The sequence below is a fragment of the Podarcis gaigeae genome, assembly GCF_964106915.1.
Source record: "Podarcis gaigeae genome assembly, chromosome: 8".
Classification (NCBI taxonomy): domain Eukaryota; kingdom Metazoa; phylum Chordata; class Lepidosauria; order Squamata; family Lacertidae; genus Podarcis; species Podarcis gaigeae.
Window position 1 is genome coordinate 38,167,056 of NC_139684.1, and position 21,390 is coordinate 38,188,445.

General features: G+C 43.1%; 1 protein-coding gene across 7 annotated transcripts in view; it reads right to left on the reverse strand.

Annotated features, from left to right (window-relative positions):
* The window catches only part of FTO (FTO alpha-ketoglutarate dependent dioxygenase), a 266,874-nt gene that overhangs the window by 47,363 nt on the left and 198,121 nt on the right, over nt 1-21,390 (reverse strand). Inside the window, exon 9 of one of the 7 annotated variants that reach the window (XM_083752973.1) lies at nt 8,996-9,035. The exons of the other annotated variants lie outside the window; for them this stretch is intronic. Coding sequence (XP_083609099.1) covers nt 9,023-9,035 — 13 coding nt within the window. The 3' untranslated portion in view covers nt 8,996-9,022. Of the gene's footprint in view, nt 1-8,995; nt 9,036-21,390 lie in introns of those variants that run through there. 7 annotated transcript variants of the gene reach the window in all.

Sequence of the window (21,390 nt, forward strand, 5' to 3'; positions counted from 1 at the left end):
GATGGGCTAACTTTCTACATGCAGGGATGTTTATTATTATTATTTTCCCAAAGAAGAGCATTAAAAAATGCAACCCCCCCCCCAATGCAATCTGAAGTAGTATAGTTCAGGAAGGACTGCAACACATGAATCAATTTACTGACCTTGCAGTTTGAACCATAATCTTTCATTGTCATCAGGTTCTTGGGCTGATTTTCCACGACAGATTAAAGTGGCTATTTCGAAATTATTTCACCTTGCCTATTAGGGAAAAAAATGTTTCAGCTCCTGTCATGGATTGTTAAGCTGGCAAAAATATTTCTGTTTATTCCAATTAGTGAAATCATTTGCTGGTAGGAGACATTTCAAGATAGAAGGATCCACTTTAAAAATAAACCTTGCCCCACTGGGAAACTCATCCTTTGTCTGACAATTCAGGCAATGTTATTTAGAGATTTTTTTAATTGCTCAGTTGATCTGTGGGCAAATCTCAATAATCAAAACAATATAAAAACTGGGCTGGGTGGGTGATTGTCTTTTTTTTTTTAATAATTGTAATAAAATGCTGGTAACATCTGGGGAACGATAACTTGTCCAAGATTGGCAGTGTCAGAATTTATTTTCCAATACATCTTTGTGTCTCTGTGTGTTTTCTTTAAAAATTATAACCATTAAAAAAAAGTTCTTGTTAGCTCTGGGAAAGAAGGACAATGTGACATATTAATGTTCATCGGGACAATTGAGCCTTGCTTAACGGTAATTAGCAGGGAAAGCAGAATGCAACTAGGTCTCCCAGAAGCACTGAATAATGTTGGCAGTTATTATTATTTTAAATTCTAAGTCACCTACAGAATGTGAGTTAGAAATATGAATAAACAAATAACGGAGGCCTGTCATCCTTCAAGCCTGTTGTGCAAACTTCATTACAAGGGTGGGGAGACAGAATGCAGCCCTGGATTTTTCTACCTGGCCCTCTGGAAGCTCCTCAGCTATATATTCTCTCCCCAGGCCATACCCTTCTCCCATCTTGCTTCACACCCTGATTGGCTGTTTCTGCCTGGCTGGAACATGACCTTGAACTGTGATTGTGACTCACGCTTGCCTGGAGTGGGGGATACAGAAGGGCTTGAGAGTGTGTGTAATGGCATTCATTGTTCTGCCCGCCTTTGCCTCTGGCCCTGCCCACCACTGCCACATGCCCCCCATCAGGTTGCCCACAAGGGAATGCAGCCCTCGAGCTGGGGGGAAACGTCTCCTCTAGTTTCAGACAGAGAGTCTCTCCCAGCCCTATTTGGAAATGACACTGAACCCAGGACCTTCTGCATGGAAAGCAGGTACGCTGCCACTGAACCAGGGTCCTCCCCATGTAAGAGAATCATCATCCAATCCAGGCCAGGGCTGCTCTAATGTGCCAAGTCCACACCTGACCTTTTGGTGCATGAAACTGACAGGCGCCTCGTGAGATTCTCCCCCCGACCAACACTACCCAATTTTCTACTTAAATCTGTAATTCCGATTATTTGGAGGGATGGGAAGGCAAGGCATGCCGTTACTGAGACCAAAGGCAACTTTCAAGAATGCCAGGAGAAAACCAGCCCTTTATCTCCCTCCTGTATGCACACCGGAGAGTGTGGGTCAGAGGCTATTGCCCTATGTGAGCAGCGTCGGCCTTATCAGAGTAACACATATATCAAGCCGCCAATCAAAGCCCTTCTTAATGTGTGCTCAAAAGCACTCAAAAACAACAGCTGAAGGTTATCTTTCACCATGCAATATGACTGTTGGATATTATGTATATTGACTGGGAAATGTGCACAATTCCCTCTTCATGGAACTATTATGTGCACATTCTCCATAAAGCCTGGTGTTATGCACATGTCTGGTTGTTATGCACATTAACCACTCAACTTGCATTCCCCTTAACATATACAAATCATCTCAACAACTACAAACAATCATGAATCCCATCTGGTGTGCAGAAAAATAAAACCAAGAGTTCAACGTTCAGATAAATGGGGGGGGGGGGGGAGAGAGAAACAAGTTAAAAGCAAAGCTATATACAAAGATCCAAAAATTCCCAAACAGCAAGGGATGCAATCCTAATTGCATTTTCTGGGACGATACAACCAGTGGGACTCACTTCTAACTAAACATGCATAGGACTGGGTGGTTAGAGTCCACATCCCACAACTTGTGTTAATTATTTATTATTCATTAATTACTTCTATGTATAGACCGTTTACTATCTGAAAAATCTCAATATGGTTTACAATAGATAAAAACGTAAGTATATATAATTATCACAAACACACAAGTGAATATGTCATCCCAGCATGCTGCAGCTGTGCAAAAGGCAAATTCTATACTAGGAATCATTTGGAAAGGGATTGAAAATAAAATGACCACTATTATACAACCATTATACAAGTCTGTGGTGTGGCTGCACTTGGAACACTGTGTACAGTTCTGATAGCTTCCCCTCAAAAATAAAAATAAAAAGGTTCAGAAAAGGGCAACCAAACTGATTTTTCCTTGTGTTGTGGGATGTTCTCCCCCTCTCCACTCCACCCCCATATGTCCCTTAAATGTGTTCTAGGTTAAGAAACTCCTCTGGAGCAGTTTTGGAAGTGGGGATGGGAGAAGAGGGGAGGATTCCCATTGTGCAAGCAGAAATCATTGCACTGCTGAGTCACAGCAGTTGAATACTGCCCCTCAAATTCTTATTAATGTCAACCAACTCTTCAATATGGAAGTTTGAATCACAGCAAAGAAACGACATCTGTGGGTCACCTATGATAATACACTACTTGAGAGAGAGAAAGAAGGGCTTCATTTTAACATACAGATGCAAAGCAGAATATCTTTTTTATTATTTTTATTCAAAGTTATAACAAAACATATTTTCCAAAAACATATCCTTATTCCCCCCCCCCCCATTTTTCCTCACCCCACCTCTTCCCTCAGTTCCAGTCTTTGGTTTCTCCAGTAATGCTATTTTCTGCATGTTACAGAGATGTATAGATCCTCCAACTGTTTAGCTAATTATTATCGGTAAAAAAATTGTGGATGTTTATTTAAAACCTGCCAAGGAGTTCAGTTCACTTTGTTGCGTCTTCAAATACTTTGTGAAAGGTTCCCATTCATCCTTAAAGTCACAGTTATCCTTGTCCCGTAGCTTATGTGTCAATTTTGCCAGTTCTGCATAATCCATCAATTTTTCTTGCCATGATTCCAAAATGTGTTGCCTTTAAAAGAAGACATTGTGGTATGGTGGTGAACCCACATCTTGTGTTATTTGTTTTCTTGGACAGACTGCTCAATTACCTGGGTACAGGATCAAATTGGCTGAACAGACCCTTTTCAGTTGGGATTTCTTCAGTCTTCCATCCTTGTGCTACCAGAACTCTCACGGCCATTGCCGCATACATGAAGATGTTTTTCAACTTTTTTGGCAGGTCTTTCCCTACAATCCCCAACAAAAATGCCTCGGGTTTTTTAACAAATGTTAAATGGAACATTTTCTTCAGTTCATTGTATATCATTTCCCAAATTTTTTTAATTACTTTACAATCCCACCACATATGATAAAATGTTCCCTCCTTTTCCTTACACTTCCAACATTATCTCATTATACATGACATTACACATGACATATCTCATTATACATTATACATGATTATCTCATTATACATCTCATTATACATTATCTCATTATACATGACAAAGCCATTTTTCACCTTCTCACCCCTTGCTTTTTCCTGTAAGACCTATTGCAGTCGTTAAGAGTCGTCAACAGGCTCATCACAGCTATCTGCCAATCACCCATTCCCACCACCCTTCTGAGTAATACCCCTCCCCACCTTCTCACTATATAGAAGGGTCTGGTAACTTCTGTTTCAGTGTATCTGAAGAAGTGTGCATGCACACGAAAGCTCATACCAAGAACTAACTTAGTTGGTCTTTAAGGTGCTACTGGAAGGAATTTTTTTTGTTCTGACTTCCAACATATGTTTGAGCTAGTTTTGTACATTTTCCCTAGCTGCACTGGTGTTGTATACCATCTGTACATCATCTTCATGTAGTTCTCCTTCAATAGTGAACAATCTGTAAATTTTAAGTCAGTTTTCCATAATTTAACCCAATCCTCCATCATAATATTGTGACCTACATCTTGTGCCCATTTAATCATAAGCAGAATATCTTGCCATGCTCTGGTATGCAGCTGGTTTATGAGTATCTGGAAGGGAACCTTTATGCTTGGTCACCCCATAAGCAGTAGACAACTGGCTCTTCTCCTGTAATGTAGTACTTCATTAAAACTCAAGACTGTTTGGCAGGCACAGACACTGAGCACGGCTTACAGTTCACATCTGTTGGTAATGACAGGAGGCTGAGTCTGTTTCTTCCCACTAAAGACCAAGTACACAATCCAGTGCAGTTAATCAATAAGATAATGGAATGAATCAATAGCAAAGATTTTTAAAAGGTCTTAATTAAAGAAACACTTGCAGATACAAACGACGTCTTCAATCTATTGATGGTACCAGGGTGAGGGGATAAACACACACACACACACACACACACACACACACTCAACTTTATTTTGCATGCATGCATTTTGCTGAACCACACAATTGCTTTGGGGGCGGCCTGAGCTGCCCAACTAATCAATGTCTTCTCTGCTCCGGTTGGGTAAATGGCTCTACAAAGATATTCCAAAATGTGTTGCCTTTAAAAGAAGACATTGTGGTATGGTGGTGAACCCACATCTTGAGTTATTTGTTTTCTTGGACAGACTGCTCAGTTACCTGGGTACAGGATCAAATTGGCTGAACAGACCCTTTTCAGCTCTGAGATGCAGATTTAGAATAATTAAGGAACACCTAAATTGATGGATCCTATTAATGCAAAGGAAGCCTCCAGCGGGCCCTCCAAGCAAACGTTGTCAATAGTTTTGATTCTTCCATGGTTGTGTGCCAGACACTGTTTTAAAGAGACATCAATCTGTAATGTCAGCATTTATCTAACGAACCTTCAAAAATCAATGTCCAAAACAGTCCATTACATGAATACACCCTATTTGTACATTTTCCACGAGAGGTTGGAAAAAGCTAGATGTTAACCTCATAATTAGAACAAGGGGCTGGACAGTCTTAAAAGGACCAAACAAATTTCTCCTTCAGATTCCCTAAAACTAGACCAAATTACTGCTCAAAGACTAATCCGCCAAAGACTGGATGACATCGATCTACAGCGAAATTATATGCTGGGGGGAGGTGTTTGTTCGCCCCAGAACATCGGGATCACTTTAACTTACTGCGTTCCATCATACCTCTCCTCCCTTTCGTCTGTTGCCCATAGACTGGCCTTCACCAAAGCGAGGTTCAACGTTTTTCCCTCCAACGTCCTGAGACATAGATTCTCAAAGGGCCAAGCCCCCGCCACGTGCGAATGTGATAAGGAGACACTGGAGTCGCTCCAGCACATTATGTTCATTGGCCCCCTGTTCAATGTGCCGCGGGCAAATTTGTTGGGACCAATCATACAGAAACTAGAGGGTACCCCACCAAAATTCCACCTTGCCCAAATCTTGCAGGATAAGGATACTCATACGACCCTGAAAGTGGCAAGGTTCCTGGTCACTGTCCTTACCCAAAAGAGACGCCAAGGAGCACTACAAGCTAACTAAGGCGTAGTATGCCATTCTATCGTATTGTATTTTATTGTTATAGTGGTGTTTTAGCGGCTGTTTATCCCACGTGCACAAGTTGTTATTTATGTGTTGTTTTAATTGTATGGGCCTACGGCCGTAAATAAATTTTGATTTGATTTTTGACCAAACAACATGTTCAAGGTGCCCTGGGAGGATTTTGGCTTCTTTCTTTCTTTCTTTCTTTCTTTCTTTCTTTCTTTCTTTCTTTCTTCAGTCCAAAATAGTTTGTAATACAGAGATCTGCTTAAAAAATCCCATTGGGTGTACACTCCTTGGTCACTGGTATCCAACTCATGCCAGTAGGAGTTTGAGGTATACCTGGTCAAGAGTGATAGTGCTCAGTCTATGTCTAATCATTTATTACAAGTTGTTTTCACCATTATCATGTTGTTATTATTAATTCGATCTGTTTGTCACTTGTTGTCACTTGTAACTTACAAACAAAAACAAAATTAAGAAGTTATGGGAAATCCAATTCCTTCCCCAGCTCAGCTACAATTTGGGCTCAGCAAATTAAACTATTGCCCATCTAAAATGGGGAGGGGAGGGGGTGGAATTCTGAAATTCACACCCTGTTATGTTCCCTGTAGTGTCCTACTTATCAAGGAGCCCTGGGACATTTAGCTTCCAGGGCATAGTAAGGACTCTGGGACCCTGGGAAAATAACATTTCATAGGGTTTCTGGTGTCTGGAATTGTTGTCATGTTTAAGCCAGGAGGAAAAGAGTCACACTGGCTAGGATTATGAGCATTACATGCAGAAGATGAGTCTTATGAGGATGCATTATGAATGGAAAAAGTTTGTCTACCCTGACTAGTATTAAAAGTTTGTAATTACTGAAGTTAGTGCAACTATTTGCTATTGTACGTTGCAGCTCAGCAGCATAGCTGAGATGTACAGAGGGGTGCATATGAGACCTTCAGGTATAGGGCGGTATAGAAATAAAATAATAATTATTATTATTATTATTATTATTATTATTATTATTATTATTATTATTAATAATAATAATAATAATAATAATACACCCTGGAAGGGAGGGACACTTAGAATTGCAACACAATTCACTGCACATGACCTTCCCAAAAGACTGGGCCAACTCTGTAGTACACAGAAGATTTAACAACTGCAGGGAATCAAGATGATCCCAATTATTATATGCTTTTCCACATCTCCCCTGCTAGACACACCAACTTGGTTTCTTGACACTGCCTTGGAAATATACCTGACAGTTGCGTTCTCTCTTTTTCCCTTGGCTATTCTGTAGGGAAGTCCACTTAGCTCCCCCCAAGCTTGTGGATGCTTCCGAGCTCTCTTCCTCCTTTTTATTTCTTGTTAGCATTTACTCTCCGCTCAGGCTCACTCTTCTGTCTGCGAGATTCCTTGAAAAATGATGTTTTTGACACAATGTCAGCCAGGAGGAAAAGGTTTAAGTTTGCTTCTCTTCTGCTTTTATTGTAAGCCGGCCCACATGATTGTCAAAAAGCTGGGGTTCTTCTGCCTTATAACAAGGGGTGACAGGTTTTCCATTCAAAGCTCTAGCAGATGGGTTGTCTTGTAATCTCTCTTTATTCCCAGTGACTCTCCCGCTCGCTCCCCTCTTCTCTTCTGTCCAGAGTGTTTACTCTAGTTGCTAGCATGTAACTGTTAGGCATGCCTGAGACAGTTCAAAGCACTGACGGCCTGGTGAATTAGTTGGGGTAGGATGCTCACTGGCTTGATTGGAGAAGCTACTTCCAAGCAAGCCAATTGCCAGATGTCTGTCCAATTAAATAAGTCTTCCCCAAACTTCTGATATCTGAAGACCCCCCTCCCTTTAAATTATAAATCAGAGCCATGCTTCATCCTTCAGTTCAAAAAAGCTTACATTTAAAGGGTGCTGGTGTTAGCAGTCTGGGGTTGCAGGGGACTGAAAACTAGTCACTATTTCTGCAACGTCCTGGAGCTGTCCAATCAGCATTAAAAGGGGGACTTTTCAGCCACTGTCTGCTCCAAAGCTAAGTATTTGGGAACACCGAAAACACAAAGTGCTTCAGTGTCAAGAGAATGGTTCTGCCATGTACAATGGAACTTCATGAAAAATACAACTGAAGTCAGTCCAAAAGAAGATATTGGAACAATCCAAATCATTTACCCATATACGTGCCCATATAGAAAATAGTAGATCCAGCTGAAAGGCAACACCTGGAGATCTGTACTGATCATTGCACTGCATCCTTAATTATTATTACTGCAGAATTACAAGATTATTGTATAATCTTAGAAAGGGTGCAGCTGTGACTATTGTAAAGGGACCCTGCACTCCTAAATTTCTCACCATGGTACTGAAAGTGTGAAAGGGTTCACAGGAAGCTGCCTTACACCAAGTCAGATCCCTGGTCTATCGAGTTCACTGTTGTCTACTCAGACTGGCAGCAGCTCTTTGGATAGGGGGGCATTCCCAGCAGGCAATACTGGGGAATGAAACCTGGAGCATTCTGCATGCAAAGCAGATGCTCTCCTACTGAGCCACAGCCCTTCACCACATAAAAAAAAAAAATGACTTGCTATCCTGAACCTGACCATGAGAAGAAGCTAGGCCCCCGAAAAACAGGTGAACCAACTGCATTGGGAGAACTGTGCAAGCTGTGGAGGTGCTAAACGCAGACCAAGGTCCATCCAGTGAATCTGAGTCAGATACCACTGAACTGGGACCCCCCAAGACAGTGTCCTCTGACCCAGATGCTCACGAGGAACTGGTGCCCTTTCTACAATTGGCCTCTGAGACTAGGATGCAGCACCCTAGTAGGTCCTGACCCGCCAGCTGAAAACCAGTGCTCTGGGCGGATTCAGTACATGAGCCGAGGAAGTATGTAATGAACACAATCCAAAATCAATAGCAAGAAACATGAGCAGCATCTGAATAATATTTGGTTGAAATAGGCTGACGGCGGAGAGAGCAAGCCAGAGACATACATCGATAGCTGTAACTGAGTTGTCTACAATTTTTGTACAATAAGAATTTGAGTACATATCAATAGAGCAATTCTTAGGGTGAGCAATAATAATGATGAAAATCAATGTCGTAAAACAAAAAGTTAGCTCAGCAGACAAACTCTCTACAAGCTAGGCAGGCCTGGGCTTTGAACTGGAAGCAGTTCTCTCCATTCTTTTAAATCTAACACCCACTCACCCGTTGTTGTTGTTGTTGTTGTTGTTGTTGTTATACCTTCTTACCAAGAAGGCAAACAACACGTGATAAAACAATAAAAACATATTTTAGAAATTCCAATTAATTAAGATGCATACTGGAAAAGATCTCAATGAAAAGGTTTGCTGACAGAGGAAGGTCTACAGGTGAGGCCTAAAAGACAACAGAGATGATGCCTGTCTAAGATTCAAGAAGAGTGAATTCCAAAGGTGCCACAACACTATAGACCCAATTCCTACACTGTGTGGAACGAACCTCCTGATAAGGTGGTATCTGCAGAAGGCCCTCACCTGAAGGATGCAAGCTCTGCTGGTGAACTGGATATAAAAGGGGTTAGATGATCTTTCATTAAGGGAATAGAAAGGAATAGAAAGGAATAGAAAGGAATGATAGGGAACCTATGGCTCTGCAGATGTGGTTGGACTACAAGTCCAGAGCTAATGGGAGTTAGAGTCCAACAACACCTGGAAAGTCGCAAGCTCCCCAGCCCTGAGCTAGGGGAATAAAATGTGTTCCAAATGCTGCAATACACAACTATGTATAAAAGCAGAAAGATACCAAAAGCTGGTGGAAATGGCACTCTTTTATTTGCACTTTTAATTGAATTGTTGTTTACTAGGTGAACAACTGTGACCCAATGCATGCTTATTCAGAAGGAAGCATTCGTTAGGGTTTACTCCTGGGGAAATGTGCATAGGATTTTAGCTTATCCTGTATCTATTTGCAATCCTACATCCATCCATTTAACTGGGAGTTAGTTCCACTGAAAACTGCAGGAATAAACTCTGAGCAATTGTGCATAGGATGGTGATGTAAACTGGTTAGATTGATTCATTCCCCCCCCCCCCCAGATTAATGGGGAAGCAAATTTTTATAAAAGTACTTCCAACAAAACCCCATGAGCAGTAAGTGGCATCTCTGAAGAGAGATCCACTCCTTCTCTTACATAGAGGCAGAATGTCTCCTCCAAGATGTTAATGTAAGAAAAGCCTGCTGGATCAGGCCAGTGGCTCATCTAGTCTGGTATCCTGTTCTCATAGGAGCCAACTACATGCCTATTGGAAGCCAATGAGCAGCACAATGGATTGTATCCAGCGCCAGTCCTACTCAGAGTAGACCCACTGAAGTTAATGGACATGGCTAACTTTGGTTCATTAGTTGCAGTGGGTCTGCTCTGAGTAGCCCTTAGTTGGATACAACCCAGTACAGTGGTACCTCGGGTTACATATGCTTCAGGTCACATACGCTTCAGGTTACAGACTCCGCTAACTCAGAAATAGTACCTTGGGTTAAGAACTTTGCTTCAGGATGAGAACAGAAATTGTGCTCCAGCGGTGCGGTGGCAGCAGGAGGCCCCATTAGCTAAAGTGGTGCTTCAGGTTAAGAACAGTTTCAGGTTAAGAACGGACCTCCAGAACGAATTAAGTACTTAACCCGAGGTACCACTGTAATAATATATGAAAGGGGATATATGTATTTCTAAGAATGAAACTGGGCCTGCAGCAAAACAAAAGAAGTGAGACCGACACTGCAGTGATCTTGTTCAGGATTCCAGCCAGCCATGTTCATTACCAGAATATGGCATTCCACCCTCCCTCCTCATTTTCTGTCATCCTTTCCCAACAGGATTCTGTGCTCACTGAGCATGCTCAGCATTCACGAATCTGCTTTGGAGTCCCCCACTCCTTGGGTTGATCTGCCCCTGCTGTGTGTGGGTGTGGAATGCCTTGTCTACATAAGGATCTTATTGGTATACATCAGGGGTGGGTAACCTTTGGCCCTGCAGATGTTGCTGAACGGCAACATCAACCCCAGCAAGCATGGCCAATGGCCCAAGAGTTGCTGTTCAGCAACATCTGGGGGGGCGCACACTGGTTCCCCACATGATAAATGAATTAACGTGCTCCAGCCAAGGGTTTGTGAATTTACTCCCCTCACTTAACTGAGAGGGTTATTGTGAGGATAAATGGGCTAAGCATCGTAACGTGTACCTGGCGTGCTAAAAAGGGCTGTTGAACGTGAACAAATAATCATCAAAATGCAAGGGATGCTCCATCGATGTTGGCAGCTCCGACCTGCATTTAAAAGGGGGGTGGGAGTAGGAGAAGGAGCAGCTTAGCCTTTTGAACACCTGAAGTTGGCTGCCTTGTTTGCATTTCGCCGAAAGTACTATTGAAAGTAAACAAGGAGCTTTGGTGAATTATTTAGCATACAAATAAACCAGGAAAAAAAATCAGGCTAAGTAGGCCACTATGCGCTAACTTGGATTGAAATATTCATCTGTAAATAACTCCTCAATCTGCTGCTTTCACGTACAAATACTACATGGAACATTAGCCACAAGTAGCTTCCAGGGATATTCAGGCTCGCTGGAGAGCAATTTTTATGTCTAGTGGCATCTGTGGGTAGTGATATGGACTGAGTCTTAATATAACCAACATAAAATTTATGGGAACACTCAGAGCAATAGCAACACACCGTCAGACAGCTGGTGGCTGATGCGTAGCACATGCGGATTTTATATGCGCTGCGTAAACTAACCTTTGCAATAAAGATTTAGCAGGTTTATTAGTTTAGGAAATCGCTATAATTAAGGATAATTCATAATGGGCGCTTATCCACTCTACGGCAATCGCTAGCTTAATTTGGGCTCCATTTCTTTGAGCCATAAATAAGTGCGCCGCTATCTTCAGCACAGATGTGGCATTCAACCTGTTCAAGTTGGTTGGTTTTTGCTTGTGTTTTAATCAAAAGAATTAGGAGATAAGCCAATAAAATGCAGTGTGCTTGAAATGAATTAGCGAGAAAACGCAGAGTGGAAGTTTGCAAAACTCCACTAAAAAGTAGTGTAGCTCCCAGGCTGAACACAAAGATTGCAAACATTTCTACATATGGAGAGGATCCTTACCATACGTTTTCCGATCTGGGGAGAAGGGGCATATATGGCTGGAATAATTAACGAAGGCAGAGGGGAGGGGAGAGAAATACGAGTTTGACCTTTGTGTGCCATTTCTGTTCCACGGCGCCAGTAATTGGAAGTTTGACCTTTGTGAGTACCTGGCAACTTCCTTACGTTCTTTTGCCTTCCAAATTGCCTGCACACAAAGGAGAGTCCCAGAAAGTACTCCTGCTTAAGTAGGGATGTGTGAACATGTCAATTTCAGTTCCTGTCAATTTCTCATTTTTCCAATCTTAAATTCAGTTTTCCACGTTCTTCTAGATCGGTTTGCAGTATATATTTCTATAAATTCCTCATTAAAATTCATCAGCATTTTAATATGAATTTCTCCAAATATATACTTTTTTGCAGTTTAGACTAATCTACACATTTCTTTACATGGCCAATTTCCCCATCGGTACTGTATTTTTGTATGTTATTTGCACCATTATATGCATTTTTATGCACCCCTTACCCCAGCAGAGGCATTTTTGTACACCCTATTTGACTGGAGTACAGCATTGCAAAATTCAGGAAAAAATGCTGTGGATTTCAAAAGATAAACGTGTTTCAGTTTGTATACAGGAAATGCAAATTAGGCAGACCCGCCTTTAAATGCAAACTGAATTGATTTCCCCACCTGATGTGTGTGGTAATGGGGAACCGAATTCTGTGTCCAATAACTCCTGCTCCCCAAATTCAAAGACCAGAATAACTCAAAAGTTCTACAGCAAAGATCAGCCTGCAAAGTCCAAAATGGCCTCTTCTGCCTCTGAAGCTGAATGAACTGTGTTAAAATAATGCCAGTTTGAAATTCAGAGAAAACATTGCTCTCATAAGGAAAATATGGAGTTCATAGGGAATGATCAAAGTGCATTGTTTTGCGGAGGCAGGGGGAGCTATTCAGAATTCATCTAGTACTTTCCACTTTTTATTCAGTACCATGGAAATTTCCAGTTTTCTGATGTAGGAATGATACGGAATTTTGGAATGGTGCATAAATGCCATGGGGGAATCACGGAACTTCCTGATTCATTTATCATGACATTTTATATACAACCTTTCCACCAAAGAAGGTAAAATAGGTGCCCTGTCTCCATCCACCCATTCTGTCCTCACAACAATTCTGTGAGGTAGGCTAGACAAAAATACAATGACTGGCCCAAGGTCACCCAGTGAGCTTTGTGGCTGAGTAGGGATTTGAACCATGGTCTCCCAGGTCCTAGTCCAGCACTCTAACCCCTATGCCACACTCTCTTCTCATCTTCTTAGGACTCACAGCAGCATTTTCAAGTTGCCTGGAGTGTTTGTACAGCAGCTGTTTGCAGCCTGTAACTATGCAAGAATTTACTTGATGGAGTTTACTGAACTACAAGTGGGCTTTCCTGTGAATTGTGAAGAACAAATAACAATTCATAGCATCAAGATGGTTGGGCCACCACTACAGCAAAGCAAAGCCTCAATGGTTAGCTCCTGACTAAACTCAGTGATGTACAGTCGTACCTTGGAAGTTGAACGGAATCAATTTCAGAAGTCCGTTCGACTTCCAAAACGTTTGGAAACCAAAGTGCGGCTTCTGATTGGCTGCAGGAGCTTTGGAAGCCATGGAAGCCCCATCAGACATTCAGCTTCCATAATCAGGCCGCAATCTGAATCAGTCACTTCTGGGTTTGCAACATTTAGGAGCCAAAACGTCTGGGAACTAAGCCGTTCGAAAACCAAGCTACGATTGTATATGATTGCATTTTCCAATCATATGGTGTTGTCCAATCATGCTTTTCTTTGAAAACTGCCTCCTTCTTGACAGTGTCTAACACAGGGACCACCAACATGATGCCCACGGATGCAGTGACACCCTTGAGGAATACCCCTGATGCCCATGAAACCTCTGAGCCTCCCTGGTGCCTTGGTCATAAGGTGGTGAAAGTGGCTGCCCTTTTCTCCCTAGGAAAAGTACATAGAGCTGAAGGAGGAAGGGGGAAGAGTGACCCTTTCCCCCCACTTCCTCTTTCAGTCCTGCTTCTCAGGGCTCAGATTAATTCTGCTGGATCTGAGTTTCACCCATATGGCTTCAAAAAGTAAAATTTGTTGGTGCACACACATATGTCTTCCTTTTATGTCTGTCTGTCTGTCTGTCTGTCTTTGTGGGTGCTCATCTGGGGGAGAGAAGTGAACAGAGGGGGGTGTTGCCCATGACACTCACTAAAAAAATCCAAATATGCCCATGGGATGAACATGGTTGGTGAACTCTGTGCTAACTCTTCAAATATACTATTTAAATATAGTATACTGTTCTACCACCATCTTGCTGCTTGACACAACATTGCCTTTTGGATCACACTTGTATGCAGCAACCAATGGGGCTTACTCTCAGGTAAGTGTGAACAGGATTGAAGCCTTAGCTACGGCTAGACTATGAACATGCCTCATCCACCTGATTGCTCCTAATATGCCTGATGCATAGAATCACACACTCTCTCCCCCTCCCTTTTAAGAGTATTTGAAACAGAATAAGAAAATTGTCTTTCTGATTTGCAAAATCCCTCATAATCCTTCAACAACATGTTTGAAATAAATGAAGGGGAAACACAAACACATTTCTGAGTTCATCAGTTAGGTACTGGGACCTGCAGTTGTAATGCTCATTCATTTCTCCTTCCTTTTCAGCCTCCTCTCCTTTCATTAGATTTGCAGATGGGGACCTCTATTGGTCTAAATAAAATGTCTCAAAATAATAAAAAATGCAATTAAGACCATTGGGGTAGATATGGCTAAGATGAAGCAGGTTGGAGGTTTAGAAAATTATGACTGGTGGGGAGAAAGTTGTTTCCCCGCTTGATCTCATTAACTTAGTGCTGTGCTGAAATTTGTACACCAGAGGTTCCCATTTTTTCTGCCTTGATCCCAGGGCACTTGAAAATCTCTTCTGAATCTCAGCAGGTTTTTAAGCTTACCATATCATTGCGGGGGGGGGGGGGAGAGAAAGTGTATGAGGTTTCCTTCCCATTTTTTCAACTCTACAGTTTCTGCAGCTGCCTGAGCTTCCTGATCTGAAAAAAGTTGTCCCATGATGACTTCCCATGATGGCTTTGATTGACACGTGCAGATTGGTGAAATGGTTTGTAGAAGGAAAGAAACGGCACACACAAAACTCCCACAAAAGACCGGTAAGTGCATTTTCAGGCACAATTTTGTTTTCCCTTAATTTGCAGTGTATGGCTAGCAGTGGTGGGGAAACAAAGGAGGAATTTTCAGCACAGCACTAGAATTTGGTGCAACTGCAGTACATGTTTGTGCCCTAAAGGCCAGGGATGGGGAACCTGTGACTGACAGCGGCTCTCCACAATTTCAGACCCGAGTCTTTTCCAGTCCTAAATGGAGGAGCCAGGGATTGAACCTGAGACCTTCTGCATGCAAAGCAGGTGGTCTACCACTGAGCCAATGTGCTTCCCATCCCTTTGCATACCAGAAGCTGGAAGCAAATAACAGTGAGGACGATTGCTACCATTTGGGGCTTCCTAGGGGGCATAAGGACGCAGGTGGTGCTGTGGGTTAAAGCCTCAGCGCCTAGGACTTGCCGATCGAAAGGTCGGCGGTTCGAATCCCTGCGGCGGGGTGCGCTCTCGCTGCTCGGTCCCAGCGCCTGCCAACCTAGCAGTTCGAAAGCACCTTCGGGTGCAAGTAGATAAATAGGGACCGCTTACCAGCGGGAAGGTAAACGGCGTTTCCGTGTGCGGCTCTGGCTTGCCAGAGCAGCGATGTCACGCTGGCCACGTGACCCGGAAGTGTCTCCGGACAGCGCTGGCCCCTGGCCTCTTAAGTGAGATGGGCACACAACCCCAGAGTCTGTCAAGACTGGTCCGTACGGGCAGGGGTACCTTTACCTTTAGGGGGCATTTGATTTGGAGCTTCCTAGGGGCATCTGGTCATTTGCTCTTTGAGAATGTTGGGTCCTTGTTCTGATTCAAAACAGGGAAGTGCTCCTAGATGGTAATGACCTTAATGATACTAATTTGGTTCAAGTTCTAATTCAATCTCATGCTGAGCATTTGAGAGCAGAAGGACCACCGACATGGAGAACAAACCCCAGCGTTTTCCTTGTGCATTTTAGGCCTGGGCGCAGTTACAGCTATGCAGCTATATAGCTATAGATGCACATCATAAATAAATATATATAGCTGTGGAAAGAAGAAGGTGCAATGGTGTACATTAAAGTTAACCTTTTTCCCGCAGTCGCCTGGGGCCCTGGCGCTCCAGCCTTCATGTATCTACGCAGTATTTTAGCTCTGGACTGACACATTGCTGTGTTGCGCTGGATTTTCAATCCTTCATGACTATCTATTTGTCACTTGCAGGTGAGTGGTAGCACTCAGGTTGATCCCTAGCCACTTTAACAGTTACTTATCTGTCTTTATGGATTCATCCGGTGTGTCAACTTGGTGCATAACAGCATTACTGTCAGGGTGACAAAACTGTCCCTAGAGTGTCACAAATGATTCCCCTCTCTGGATGGATGTAAGCAGGTAGAGACAATGCACAGGCAGAGTCTGGCTGCCCCCCCCCCCAATCTTCCTATTGCATTCCCGCCTTGGGTCTTAATTGCTGCTTACAAGCACAGACCAAATACCTAATTCAGATTAAAATAGGACTCTCTTGAAATGAATGGGACTAAATGAATGAGAGGGGTTGGGGAGAGAATCTGCACAGTTAGGTTAGTCGTTCCTTGGTGCGATTCCCATTTACTCTATCTTATTATGAATCAATGTCTTTTTTCTTTCTTTCTTTTAATAAAGGGAAAACCAACAGGCAGAACTATCCTGTCACGACACTAATGAAGCTAGTAACAGGAATACAGCTGTTAATGCCTCCTCTTATTTGAACTACTCATTCAAGTGAGTATTCTTATGGCTTTACTGCACTGAGTTCTCAAGTTTTACACAAAACCCATTGACACAAAAAAGGAAGAAAAGGAAGTCAGGGCACTAGTGAACCGAAGCTTGAGAATAATTGGCTACAGATGGAATTTCTTACCTATGTTAAACAAAAATAACTGATCAATTATCTGCCTTTTAGCCGGTTATCCATAGTTTATATCCTAGCTATGGTTTGCTGTGGATTTGCAAATCCTGATAGAGGTGTTTAGCATTACCCATGGCCAGAGCTGGTGCAGCAGATGTTTCACGGAATCACGGGGAAGCAGCAGGCATAGATTCTCAGGTCTCCTGCCTTGCAAATCAAACTTTAAAGGGAGCTAACATTCATGTCTACATTAGGTCGAAGGACTAACCAAGACAGAGACATGTTTTTAAATTTAAAGAAACCCCAAACCCAAAATACAAATATTGCTGCACTAAAGGGAGGTGATGGAAGAGAGTAGTGGTAGTAGTAGTAGTAGTAGTAGTAGTAGTAGTAGTAGTAGTAGTGCAATTTTACATGCCAGCCCACACTGCACTTTCAACTCTCCTTATATTTACCATTTCAGTACACTTCAATTGGTTTTGAGATGATACCATAAACACAGGTTGAAAGGTGAGGTAGGTGTATCCTGGGATGTTGAACAGAGTACGTGACGTGCCCACTCAAAACTGTATCTATATCATGCTAAGTGAATAGTGAAAATGGGCCCCCCAACTGGGTTGAGCAAAGCCATTTGAGTGACTGATGAAAGTTGGTGCTTTCACAGTTCTCTGCTTCCACACTTGTGATGGGACTCAACTCCTACCACATCTGAGTGCAGCAGGCTAGCTTGAAGGATGCAATGCAGACTGTGAACGACACAGAGCCGTGTCCTTCAACACCTTGCTGTTGCTTACTCATTGTTCTCTCTAGCTTCTGCTCAAATGCTGGGGTGGGGAACCACATTCACTTCTGGGTAACTTTCTGGGGGCCACATGCCAGCAGCAGGGCAAGAGGCAAAACTGAGCAGAGCAAGGGATGCAGACTTTCTCTTTGTACAGTAAGCTAGTTTCTACACACATACACATCCCTCTCTATCCTCCACTCAGGCAAGAAAGAGTCATTATCCCAGTTCAAGGGCACATTTCAGTCAGGCAAAAAACACTCAAGAAGGGTGAGAAGCAAGACCGGTGATGGCTGCAGCCTGGGAAAGATTCCCAAGGGCTAGATAGAAAAGTCTTGAGGCCCCTGGGCCTAAGGTTCTCCACCTCCTGAAATGTGTGGCCCTTCTCTCTGCCTTTCTCAGTCACACTGCCTGTGATTCCTTGGAAGGCGGTGACATGGTAAAGCGACCAGACAACACATGCCAGCTATGCCAGAATTGCTAGTGCCAGGACACTGGGTTAGGAGGATAGGAATAACTCAAGAGGACTGGACCAATTTTCTGTCTCAGGCAGCTGCCCCAATCTGCCTAATGGTAGGGCCAAGCATGACCCAAAGCATTATTCTAAAGTCTGGTATCATTTATATTCTAGCTAAGTGTAGGGAGTAATGGTGGCAGCAGAACAGCAAGGATTGGGAGGCTGTGGTCCTCCAGGCGTTGCTGGATGACAACTCTCATCATCTCTGACCATTGGCCATGCTGGCTGGGGTTGATGGGAGTTGGAGTCCAACAGCATCTGAAGGGTTGCAATTTCCCCACCTCTGGATTTCAGCATCACCCTGAATTTGTTGGGACTTTTTGTGAACCTCCGTTATTTTCCTTTGCAAAGTGGTCTGGTATGTTCCTTTTCTCCTCCCCAGCCCCGAAAATAATAATAATAATGGGGGAGGGGGTGGTGGAGAGAAACCACATCAAATAAACCTAGAAGCAATTTAGCAAAACACCTGCCCATGAAGTCAAAAAGGCAAAATATCTAAAGCTTCTCATGGAATCTCTGACCTCAGAGGCTGACACGGTTTGATAGGAAATTTAATGTAATAGCTGGAGAAAGCCAAAGGGTCTATTGTCAGCAATGAAGTCCAAAAGTTAGCAGAATTAATATAAGGATACAATGGAAGTGCCCTCCAGGGACAAGGCCGCAGAACCCAGGTCAGGAGTAAAGACGGGGTGGGGGGGATGACTCTGGAAGTCATTTCACTATGACATTCTGTCATTGCTGCTAAACAGAAAGTAAAGAAAAAAAGAAAATCACCAGATGCTTCTGTGTGCATTCTTTCCTTATCTAATATAAACTAATAACACTGACGTTCCAACGCCCCACCTAAGCTGGGAAGAGATTCTCCAGGGACTCCAGAGCCCCCCGATGCCCCCAATAGCTGAAATGCAATAAGAATAAGTGTATGTGGGAGTCTGTTTAGCAGACAGCAATGCTAGCACTGCAGCCCATCAAAACTCAATAAATCTCAATGTTTCAAACAAGAGACGAAAATGATTCTCTCATCATTTTCATGCCAGGGACGAAATCTTTTCTGAGCTAGAGCCTCCCTCCTCCCCATTTCTTTCCCTTTTTTGCAGATGATTTATGCCCAGGACAGATAAGTGCTTAGTAAAATAGGAGGGGAATAAATGATGAACAGAAAGTAAACAGAATAAGCACTGTGGCGGCTCCTAGTTATATGAAAAGTGTGTCCGATTGCTGGGAGTGTGGGAAAAAGTGTGTATATGTAAAGTTTAATCGGATTACATCTTAATTCTTGAAAATATTTTGGAATCTATTTATATAAGCCGGTCCCCTTAATTTCATCCACTCCCCCAGTATTCTCTCATGGTCTAGGTTGCTATCTGTCTAGGTTGTGCCACTTAATTCTTCAGAACAGGTACATCTTCTTTTAAAGAGACAAGCATGGAGTAAGCCTGGGTAAAGTAAAAGTAAAGGGACCCCTGACCATTAGGTCCAGTCGTGGCCGACTCTGGGGTTGCGGCGCTCATCTCGCTTTATTGGCTGAGGGAGCCGGTGTGCAGATTCCAGGTCATGTGGCCAGCATGACTAAGCCGCTTCTGGCGAACCAGAGCAGCGTATGGAAATGCCGTTTACCTTCCCGCCAGAGCAGTACCTATTTATCTACTTGCATGTTGATATACTTTTGAACTGCTAGGTTGGCAGGAGCAGGGACTGAGCAACGGGAGCTCACCCTGTCACGGGGATTCAAACTGCCGACCTTCTGATTGGCAAGTCCTAGGCTCAGTGGTTTAGACCACAGCACCACCCTGCCTAAACAACAACATTTTTTTTTAGCAGGTGCCACAAACAATACAGTGAAGGTGTCAGACAAATAACAATATGCAGGGAGTTCCAGGAGTTCCAGATGCTACCACACTGAAGGATCTATTCTTTGCAGGTGCAGAACGAGCAACATGTGGCACTTGTAAAACTGCACTTTTTGCAGAGGGAAGTGGTTGAGTGGGTGCATATATGGGTATGGTCACAATATGTTGAGGACTTTATATACCAATAGTAACACATAGGATTGCTATTACTAGTAACACCTTCAACTGAATTCTTACATGCCAGTTTGTCGACACAGGTATCATGTTTTTGTAAGCAGGAGCATTCCAGCTATGTTTTTTGCTGCTGGAGACCCCAGATGTGGAATACTCTCCCCAGAGAGACCCACCAGGTACTTTTTCTTGAGCTGTTTTCAGTGCTTAAGTGACGGCCTTTTTATTTTCTCAGACCCCTTAAATAAGCAATTTTTAAAGGACCGGTTTTATTCTCTGTTGCAAGTTTTAGGCTGCATTATTTTTCTTCCTCTTAGGGCAAGGAAATGTTCTTGGCAAATGGTGCAGAGCCTTTTTGCATCTTTGATGTGGCTAATAGAGTTTTAGATGAATGGTTTGGGGGGAATGGGTGGCTCAAAAGCCCAACCACACATTTCGAATGCCCTGCTGGATCTTTGGTATGATCTTCAATAATCAGACCCACAAACCAGTGCTTCACTGAAGGCTATTTTCACATTGATAAAGAACTTCCAACTGATTTGGATGGAAGTCAAGCTTCTAGTCCCTTAGGATGGAGAAGTGAGGGTGAGCACAACAGAATTTGCACCCAGCATGGCTTGACAGCCTGCATGTCTTCTCCGGCCCCTAATTTGGAAAGGCAGACCAAATGCCCAATCCTAGGCTGGTTTACTCAGAAGTGTCGCTGCATCTGGTGGGGCTTACTGTGAAAGTGTGAACTGGATTGGAAGCTAAATTATGCAAAATTTTAAATAAATAAATAAATAAAGCCGAGATTCATATGGTTACGTATTTACCAGAGCTTTATTGGGAGGGGGGGGAGGGATTCCTACTGCATTTCCTTGTGCTCCCTCCCCTCCACTACAAAGTCACATTTGATAGTTGTGGGGGACGCGACTGTGTAATGCAGCCGGAAGGAGAAACTGGCAGACCCTCCCAGTGTACACACGGGGATGTTTAATTCTGCATCCTGCCTGCTGCACCTTTAGTTTATGGTGTTTAATTCATACTGATCGCAAACCCCAGCTTTTCCCGGGGCAAAATTTAGGCTGCGTTAGTGCCTTGCATATCAAGCACTGCCTTCAACAACGTTTCTGTGCCCTGCAGTGATTTCCTGGATTGCAAGAGATGCGGAAGGGAAGGAAATCTGTATTCTTCAGGTGGATGTAACCAAAGAAACTGCAGGAGGCCTTGTGAAAAATAAGCAGATCTGA